The sequence below is a fragment of the Cajanus cajan genome, chromosome 2 (assembly GCF_000230855.2).
Source record: "Cajanus cajan strain Asha chromosome 2, NIPB_CcT2T_4, whole genome shotgun sequence".
Taxonomy (NCBI): domain Eukaryota; kingdom Viridiplantae; phylum Streptophyta; class Magnoliopsida; order Fabales; family Fabaceae; genus Cajanus; species Cajanus cajan.
Genome location: NC_138518.1, coordinates 643,280 through 654,725, shown reverse-complemented (window position 1 = coordinate 654,725; position 11,446 = coordinate 643,280). Strand labels below are relative to the sequence as shown.

At 27.1% G+C, this 11,446-nt stretch overlaps 1 protein-coding gene across 1 annotated transcript; it reads left to right on the top strand.

The window, feature by feature from the left end:
- Positions 1-315: 315 nt before the first annotated feature.
- Positions 316-1,705, top strand: LOC109817259 (F-box/kelch-repeat protein At3g23880). Its single transcript, XM_020382476.3, has one exon. It carries the CDS (start codon positions 421-423, stop codon positions 1,552-1,554), a length of 1,134 nt encoding a protein of 377 aa, XP_020238065.2. The 5' UTR covers positions 316-420; the 3' UTR covers positions 1,555-1,705.
- The last annotated feature ends 9,741 nt before the right edge of the window (positions 1,706-11,446 follow it).

Here is an 11,446-nt window from a genome sequence, read left to right as displayed (position 1 = left end):
TTTTAGAGATTTCTCTCTTAGGAAAGAATTTAAGTATTTTTTCTAATCTTTTAACTGTTTAAATTTAATTTATAAACTAAATTTAATAATTTTAAAATAAATCATTTTGATATATTAAACACAACTATTTATACGCGCAAAATATCTATTCCTCTCATTTTTGTTTTTCTATTTTTGTAGATTCCTTTAATTATGTTGATATTCCTATTTTTCTTCAAGAAAGAAATATGCACTTCCATGAGTTTTTATCTTGCATGACCAAGTCCAACGTTATGGATTCGTATAGGCTCTTATAAGTCTCCTTTAATTGGCATCTAGTTTTCAAAGGAGAGAATGTGAAGCACATAACAATCGGGCCAATTCGTATAGGCTCTTATAAGTCTCCTTGGAGAATCAAATTTGTGTCTTCACTAAAATCAAATGTCTACTACTCTTGTATTTTCTGAGGAATTTGTAGCGGAAATTTTGTCATGGATTCCAGTAAAAGCTCTAATGCGATTTAGGTGTGTCAATAAGCCTTGGAATTCCCTCATTTTCACTCCTACATTTGTTAAACTGCACTTTCAAAGATCTCCCAAAAACACTCGCGTCTTAATAGATGCCAATAATTTTGTGTCATCATGCTCTTTACCTGACTTGTTTGAGGACCCATCATCTGTTATTCATCATAGTTGTCAGTTAGTAGAATCTTCTCATTCAGTCTTAATGGTTTGCAAAGGGTTGGTTTGTATGCTCACTTTGAATTATAAATATCGTAGATTTCATGAATTTTGGGCCCGATTTTGGAACCCAGCCACTAGGCTCATGTCTGAAGAAACGACACGCTACCAAATTTATGAAAACTTCGATTGTTTCGATTTGCGTTATCGAAGGTTTGGATTTGGGTATGATGATCGAAGGGACTCTTTCGACATGGTGTTACTCATTTTGGATAATAATTATCAAGAAACAGAGGTGAAAGTTTTTTCCGTGGGTGACAATTGTTGGAAACTGATGTTTAGTTTCTTTGAATATGATTGTCCCATAGGGGGAGATGAACCTATCGGAGAGTTTGTGAGTGGCACTATTAACTGGTTGGTAAGTGTTCCTCCGTGGAGTTCCCATCATCACCGGAAAACTGATGATGATACTATGAATCAGATAAATTTTTTTTCTTTTGATATGAAGAATGAGACATACAAATATATGCCGATGCCCATTCCTATTGATTCTGAGCCTAATCTTGGGGTTCTCAAGGATTGTTTGTGTTTTTATCATGATTACATGAAAACCCATTTTGTTGTTTGGCTAATGAGGGAATTTAGAGTTGATAAATCTTGGACTCAGTTGCTGAATATAAGTTATGAACACCTTCAAATTTATGGACCTTATGATAAAGAAACTTTGTGCATGCCTTTGTGCATGTCTGAAGATGAGGATGTCATGTTACTAAAAAACTGTGTAGGTCACAATTTGGTGGTCTATAATAAAAGAGATAATGGAATACGCGTTGAAGAAGATGTCAAATTACGATCCTGCGCTGCTTACGTTCCAAGTTTATTTTTGCCATATTGAAATTAAGTTCTCTCGATATGTGTTTTGCTTTGCTTATACGAATTTATGTTAAATTATGTAAGTAGTTTGTAAACCTTTCCATTTTATTGGTTATTGTTATTTGCTAATGGTTGAATATTTTTGGATTGAATGAACTTAATTAATTACTTTATATTTATATTTATAATAGTAATAATATGCTTGTATACATGATTTAAAAGAAAATTGATTCTCTCAAATGATTTATTGGTCTTCAAACATTTTTAAACAAAATGCAGAAAGAAAAGAACATTTATTTTAGGGTTAAACATCTTTTTCATCTTCCAAAATATATAAATGTTTATTTTTTATCCTCCAATTTTAAAATGTTAACTTTTAGTTCTTTATTTTTTAAAATGTGTCAAAATTGTCCCTTTTCTAACTTTGTTAACCCAATTTAACAATTATCCATCAGCATAATCCACATCATCACACTTACTAACTTAAACTTCACACATATACACATTTAATCCTTGCAAACTTGGACTCCATGATCAACTATTGTCCCAATTGTGCCAAATATCCCAAAATGCTAAAAGCCCATATCGTAGAATTGTGCCTTAGTGGTCAGAAGCAAAATTTTGACTTAGACTCTAACACTGATGAAATATTGAAAGAAGTCCTCTAAAAAGAAATCCTAACCATCTGATTCTTGGTCAGTGTTGCGCATAGTGATCCCAAAGATAGGTATTGTTTTAATAGAAGACCAATGTATATTTTGTTGTCGATGTGGTGTTGTTGGCATTGGAGAGAATATTGCACAATGACTCTAGTGTGAAGTCATCAATCACTAAACAAAAGCGTAAAGGTAATATTTTTTGTATTGTTTGTTTATTGCTTATGAGATGGTTGTATCTTTTAGGGTTCTATGTTTTTAATTCATTTTGTTTCGTTTTAGATTTCCTTGTACTGTTGTGTTTCACTGCACAAGTTGGGTATGGCTTTGACCTTTCCACACATACATGTAGAAGAACCGTAATATCTATTTTGTACTACTTTTGTTTGTTTTTACTTTTTTTTTTTTGTTGCAAAAATGGGGTATATGGGGGGGGGGGGGGGGGGGGGGGGTATATAGGTTTCTGGTTCTTCTTGAGCCCCACTGCACAAGTGGGGTATGGCTTTGACCTCTCCACACATACATTTTGAAGAACCGTATTAAAGTAATGCATATGTCATGATTCATGAATATAATCCATGCCTCGTATGATTTATGCAAGCTTTCATTTTAGTATAAAAGTAATGCATGCATGAAAGGCTAATTTGGGTTATATATAATAAATGTACAAATAGAAGATATACATGCAACGAATGCTCATGTAAAATGTTTAGTAACTTTCGTTAAAATTTTGGACTTTTCCTTGTATTTATCTAACTCAGCTTTAATTTTTATTAAATGTTTTTTAACTTTAAAAAGTAGAAATCATTACAATTATATTTTCTAACTTAGGGAATAATACTACTTAGTCAAAGTGGACCTTTAAAAGGAATGACCTAAAAAAAAATAAGTCATTTTGGTCCTATTCATTAAGCTTGATAGGTTAAATAGGCTCAAGTTGAGCTAGCCTGTTAAAATAATAACTAGAATAATCTAAACTATCATCAATCTATAAATATGTAACATATTATAAAATAAAATAATATAATAAAATATAATAATAGTAGTAATAGTTTTTCATTCTTTCGTGTTTGTTTACAAATTTTTACAAGCTTAAAGTTAAGGTTAGTCATACGTTGTGAGACTTTCGTTGCTCCCATTACACACTTTATGTCTTGACGACTCATTATCTATTACTTTATTGTTTGTTATTGGTACTACCCTTTGACAGTGCATTTGGAACACATACTTCAATACATTAATTTGGAATGATTTGGTATTTAATATAGTGTAAACAATTGATATATTAGATGTGATTTGTATTAGTGGCTTTAGTTGGTGATGATTGTAAATTCTTATAATTTTTTGTAATTTGACCCACGTTTACACTCTATTCTTGTGCAAGCCATATTTGAAGTTTCTAATATTGGATTTTGACGTTCTTGATGTCCTTGAAAAGATAAAAGGGAGTTTTACAATTTCTCTGTTGGGAGAAATAGCCAATTCGGAGGTTAAGTGACCCAAGTTACATTGAAAAGTTGTGGTCCTACATAGTATTTTCTTTTATTTTTAGAATGTAATGTTAGGATTTGCTTCGTGATGTAATTATTTGATTTAATGGGTTGAGCCTTTAATTACTCTGATTAGGCCCATTAGTGTAGAGTATAAATAAGTGTAACACATATACACTTAAGAAGATATACTTCATCTTTTAGAAATTGAGTTTCTTCTCTTAGAAACCTCCCAAAATTATTTCTCTCTCCCCCTCCCCCTAAATTCTGTCTCTCATATTTCTTTTTCTTTGTCTGAATTTTATTATGTGTTCACCTCTACACGAATTATGGTAGCATCTTGATGAAGATGTTTAGCTAAATTCATTCTATCGATTCAAGGATTCAATATTTGTGGTAACTTTTCTTCTATTTGAATTTTAATTTCATTTTCTCTTTTTGAATGTGAACATCTTAAAACAACAAATTGGATTCAATTCAGATTGAATTTCATAGAGAGTCGCACATTGCGATTGCATCTGCATTTTCGGTGAAATTTCATAGAATGCGATTGTGTTCAATTTAATTTTTAAATGGTGGAATTCAAATTATTCTTTAAAACCGCAATGATTATCTTCTTGAATTGATATTTCTCCAATCGAAATTCAATTTTTTTCCAAAATTTTCATACATTTTAGCATTGCATACAAACTGTTTGTTAAAATTCTCCTTGCTAATTCGCATTGTAAAATTCATGTTCAATGATTTGTCTCTAGATTCTAACCTAAGGTTTCCTATATTACAAAATTAAAATGGAAACTAGTTTAATTTGATAGCATATCAACTGTGATTATCACCCACTAGTTCCAACTCTTACCGATTACCAAGTATGTTATTTTATTTTTTTAAGACGTGTTGTGTGGACCGAGAATTATGAACTGAATTTTGGCTTGTTGTTCCTTTATTGCTTGGTTTTGCTTTATTGATTGTGTTTATTGCTTGTGAACTGAACTAAGAATTATGTTGATTTGTTGTTACTTTTATATAACCCATTGTGGGAACCCTGAACTGAATGAGTAAATTTATTTAATTTTGAATATTGTAGTCATGAATGTTGATAACACTTTTGATAGCATGGAGGATAATTTAGATACAATAGAAAGTACACTTAACACAATGAGAGAACATATTGTTACTACTATTGATAATTAAAGCAAGAGTAGGATTATTAATGACTAAGACGAAGATACTTAAAAGGATAAGAAAACTAAGTCTAATACTTATGAAGTATGAAATTATTATGAAAAGGTTGGTATAGTTGATGGGGTGGATAAATACAAATCCAATGATTGTGAAAAAATATATACATATAAAATTATTATGTGTTTCATGATAGTATATAGTATCAATTAATCATATATAATATACTTTTTGTTATTTTTTCATTGTAAAAAATATATTTAATTTTTTAAAATGTATTTTTTTAATTAGGCCAATTTGGCTTGATAGCTCAATGGTTCAACATGGGTCAAGTTGGGTACTAGGGATGGCAACGGGGCGGGTCGGGTACGGGTTTCATGATACCCGTCCCCGTCCCTGCGAGTTAAACTCATCCCCGTCCCCGTACCCGTACCTGTCGGGTATGTGATTTTCATCCTCATCCTCGTCCCCGTCGGGTATCGGGTATACCTGTACCCGTACCCGTCAAATTTTTTATTTTTTATTTTTTATAAAAAAATATGATATTTTTAAATTATTTTTTTTATTATATTATAATTATAATTAAGTTATTTCTCTATCTCATTTTATAATAAATAATCACATAAAAAAATATTAAAATTCCTTAATATAATTAAATTGAAAGTGGATATTAAATTAAAAATGTAAACGGGGACGGGTACGGGTACGGGTACGTGGCGGGTAAGTACATACCCGTACCCGTACCCGTACCCGATTTAAAGTATCGGGTTTTACCCGTACCCGTACCTGGTCAAACCGGGTATTTCCCGTCAAAGTTGGGACGAGTTCGGGTATTACCCGCGGGTACGGGTATATTTGCCATCCCTATTGGATACTAGTGAAAAAAACACTTTTAAGATTGGTCGTTTTTGAGTTTTAAGATCGGTTCCTTAATCGATCTTAAAGAAACTGATCTTAGAAGTTGAACTTTTTAAGTTCGGTCATTAGCTGATCTTAAAAGTTGGACTTTTAAGATCGGTCACGTCAATAGTCTATCTTAAAATCTGGATTTTTAAGATCGGTCAAGTTAATAGTCGATCTTAAAATCTAAATTTTAAGATCGGACATGGTAATAGCCGATCTTAAAAGTTGGACTTTTAAGATCGGTCATGCTAATAAGCGATCTTAAAAATTAGATTTTTAAGGTCGACTATTACTATGACCGATCTTAAAAGTGTTGAATTTTTTTTAACATGATCAACTTGTTTTGAGAAGATTCCTAAAGAAAACCTATTAGTTAATACCAAGCAGTTGATATATTTTAATGGTTTGCAATACATACAAAATACAAGAGAATTTTTTTTGAAACATATCCAATACATAAATGTATACACAATATATAAGTACATAATAAATATTTTATAAAGTATAAGTCCTAACTAGTTAGTGTTTCAATGAAAAATGTAGCACATTGTTCCCTAATGATGTTTATATCTTTTGGTAAAAATGGTGATCGATCTATAAATATCTGTTAAGAAAAATTTAGAACAATTAAAAGTATTCATAAAACATGGAAAAAGGAAAATTTAAAATAAAAACTTTCAAAATTGTAAAACTTACTTCAGTCCACCCAGATACTATTTGTGAATTAACAATAATATGCATTGCCTTCATTACATAGTATATGTACTCATAGTTTCCTATTTGTTTATGAGATTGCAAAAAGAATATAATAATTAATTTTAATAATAATGGTAATTTAAAAATAAATACCTTAGAAATATCATTACTAGAATAAAATAACTTACTTTAACAAATAACTACTGCATTTTTTTCTTCGACTTTGAACCCCTAAGTATATGATATCTTTCAATAATAAAATGATATTATTATTATAGTTTAAAAGAAAATGTAATGATAATCAATAAATATAATTTTATTAAAATACATTTATAATAATTTAAGACGTGTAAAATCATCATATAAAAAAATGTGTAAAATCAAAATACATATAAGGGAAGCTTGTTCTTACAATACTTAATTTTAATCCACTACTTTGAATAATAGATAAATTGAAAATACAATGGATCGCCACACTTATTACTTTACGCCAATCATTCACCCACGAGGCACAATCACAAGTATGGATTATCTAGCTTGGGAAAGAAATATAATTACACTTTCCTACAATGTTTCAGGTGGAGATCATACATAAAAGTGTTCCTACATGTTCATGATATATAATGTATGTGAAATTCAGAGAACGCATAGCATTTTAAAGTACACACACAACAATATAGGTTCTCTTGATCCTTTTCAGAGATAGGCCATGTACAGTTTGAGAAGAAAAAAAAGAGAGGCCATGTTTCATTTTCTTTTAAGCAAGTATATCAGTTATTTATTTATATATATATATATATATATATATATATATATATATATATATATCAGCTTAAATCAGCAAAATCTGACACTATGGATCACATTTATAAAATTGTGGAATTCACTTGTTGTTTAGAATCTATTAGATAATATTATACCACAACAAAAAAGTATTTTTAAGCCAAATCACACAAAATAAAGTGCAATTTACCCAAACATAATACAAAATAGAGCATAGATAAATTAATGAAAGTTAAAATTACAAAAGAAAAGGAAGGCAGAACCTGTAACTTTTGAAGAATCCTAGGATATTTGACTCATGACCATGACCAAGTCTATCAAACACTCTCATTCCCCAACTAAAGACTTCTCCTCCCACTAGTACAAAAATGACTTTTAAAATTGGGGTTTTAAAATCGATTATAAGGTAACCGATTTTAAAAGTAACGCGGTGACAATTTTGTAAATAATGGAATTACTTTTAAAATCGGTTACGTGATAACCGACTTTAAAAGTCTTTGATACTACTTTTAAAATCGGCTCTTCAAGAGCCGATTTTAAAAGTTCCAGTTTTAAAATCGGCTCTTGTAGACCGATTTTAAAAGTGGACTTTTAAAATCGATCTTCTAGAGCCGATTTAAAAAGTGGACTTTTAAAATCGGCTCTTGGATAACCGATTTTAAAAGTCCACTTTTAAAATCGGTTATCAAATAGCTGATTTTAAAAGTATCACTTTTAAAATCGGTTATTGAACAACCGATTTTAAAAGAAACAATAGAGACTTAAACTTTTATCTCCACTTCCATTCTCCCCCTAGCTCCATTCTCTACCCTTTGGCTTCAATAGTTCATATATTCCTCTTTTTACTCTCTCAGGCTCTCATCTAAAGTGTGCAGCTTCTCATTTTCTCAGAAGAATACAACATCAAGGTAACATTGGCTTCTTTTGTCTCTTATTTCGTTGTTGCTGGGCGAATTTTGAGTCTGGAACGGCCCCAGAACGACCCCAGAACGCCCTGTACTTCCACTACAAGAAAAATGTAAATTTCCGACGGAAAATTTCCGACGGATATGGATCCTACGGAAATTTCTGACAGATTTATATTTCCGTCGGAAATTTTTGACGGAATTTTCCGTCGGAAATTTCCGACGGAAAAATAAATCCGTCAGAAATTTCTGCCGAAAAATTTTCGACGAAATTATTCCGTCGGAAATTTCCGACGGAATTTTCCGTCGGAAATCTTATTTTTAATTTATATTTTTAATTTCTTTTTTTAATTTATATTTTTAATTTCTTTTTTTAATTTCTTATTTTTAATTTATTATTTTTAATTTCTTATATATATTTGTAGTATTAAAAATTTTATATCTTTTAAAGGTATAAATATATATTATAATTATTTATTACAAGTTTTTTATATCTACGATTAATATTAAAGATGAAAATAAATTAGGTTATACTATATTTTATTATAATTTACTTGGTTTGAACCTAACTTTCTTTAAAAATATATATTTTAAGTGTGACTTATTTATCTATCATAGATAATTTTTAAATATTTGGGTAGAACTACAATCATATAGACTTATTTTATAATAATTTAACACTATTAAAAATATAAAAATCTATATGTTAAATTTATAAAAATAAAGTTTAATTTATTTATGATATAAATATGTTTTTAATATCTAATATATATTTTTAGATGATAATTTATTTTAAAATATATCTTATAATAACAATTCTAAATGGAATATAAATCTTATGATTTTTCTTATTTTGATTTTTTTAATCAATGTATACAATTTTACTATTTTGATTTTTTTAATCAACGTATACAATAAATAAAAAACACAAAAGAAAAACATACATGCTACAAATTTTATTTTATCAAAAAATTATTTGTTTTAATATATTACATTATATATGTGAATATTAAGACATATATATATATATATATATATATATATATATACATATATATATATATTATAATTAAACTTTTTTTAAAAATTAATTCATTATTAAGAAATTTTTTTTATCACATGAGAATTAATTTCCTTCAAAAATTTGACAGATATCAAATAAATAAACATTTTTTCTGAATCTATATATTTATTTTATTAGAATATAATTTTTATTTTTTAAAATATATTATTTTTTTAGATAAAAAATTATGTATATGTCAAATAGTAGTGAGGGCAAGTGCCTCACTATTCCAAACGTGCAGCTGTCGCTGTATATATATGTATGTGTGTATATATATATATATATATATATATATATATATATATATATATATATATATATATATATATAATATAAGGGGTTATAATTATACCGGTGTAACTTTTACTAAGTATTATGCCGCTCTATAACTTTATATTAAATGTGAATTTTGTAAATCCAACCGTTAAATTGAAAGTTCATATCACTTTATACGTGTATATCAAATTTTGTTAAAATTGAACAACAACTGGAAGATAATCCAAGTGTTCATATTTTAGTGTATTTTGAAATGAATATATTACATCAATTTTGTTTTATAAAAATGAAGTATCAAATCATCTTGGATTAATATAAAGTTTTGTATATATAATCTATAAGAGATATGAACTTTCAATCTAACAGTTGGATTTACCAAATTCACATTTAATATAAAGTTATTGAGCGGTGTAATACATTGTAAAAGTCGCATTTAATATATATATATATATATATATATATATATATATATATATATATATATATATATATGAGGGGGGTTATAATTACAATGGTATAAATTTTACTAAGTGTTACACCGCTCAATAACTTCATATTAAATGTGAATTTTGTAAATTCAACCGTTAAATTGAAATTTTTTTACTCTTAAATCATATATATATATAGACACACACACACACACACACACATATATATATATATATATATATATATATATATATATATATATATATATATATATATATACATGAGGGGAGCTATAATTACAATGGTATAAATTTTACTAAGTGTTACACCGCTCAATAACTTTATATTAAATGTGAATTTTGTAAATTCAACCGTTAAATTGAAAATATTTTACTCTTAAATCATATATACAAAATGTTATATTAATCGAAGATGATTTTTTATAAAACAAAATTAAATCTGTCAAAAAATTTATATTTTTTTATGAGAAAATTTTTGTAAGAAAAGTTATATTATTGATAGAATATTTCAGACAAATTTATATTTGTCGAAAATGTAAGAACTGGTTTTAAATTTGATATGAAAATATTATGATATAATTAGATAAGATTTTAAGTTAGTATTTTATTAATGGTTGATAATTAAAAAATAAAACATGGATAAATACATTATTTGAATTTTATATGTTTGATTTAAGATAACTTACAAAATAACTCTTGGTAAAGTTATTCCGCTCAATAACTCATGGTGTGTTGAATTTCATCGATCCAATTAATTGTTAAATTAAAAGTTATTAAATTTTACTAATAATTAATATAAAAAATTAATTAGTTTTGGAATAAATTATTTGCTAATTAACAATATAATTAAAATATTAATTATTTTAAATTATTTAACTAAAATCTTATTGACAATTTACTATATGATCTTAATATTTTTGTATAACTAATATCTGGTTTTAAATTTGATATGAAAATATTATATATAATTAGATAAGATTTTAAGTTAGTATTTTATTAATAGTTGATAATTAGAAAAAAAAATAAGGATAAATACATTTTTTAAATTTTATATGTTTGATTTAAGGTAAATAAATATATTAAATTAATTAATAATTTATTTAAAATATTAAAATTTAATTTATAAGTATGTAATAAATAAATATTTATAATTTTATAAATTATATTATCATTATAAATTATAAAATTAAATAATTTAAATTATAATTTTAAATAAAAATAAGTAGATGTTAATTATAAAAGTAAGTACATATAAATAAAGAATAACTAAATATATTATTATTATTATTATTATTATTATTATTCGTAATATAAAATTATTATATATTATTATTATAGTACAAATATGAGATTGTATATTTGAGGATGACTTAAATGAATTAATTTGTACAAGTTATACTGACAACATACATAGACATTTCGATAGCTTACTCATTAGAACTTCACAGTTAAGCGTGCTTGACCTGGAGTAGTACTGGGATGGGTGACCTTCTGGGAAGTCTCCCAGAAATTGC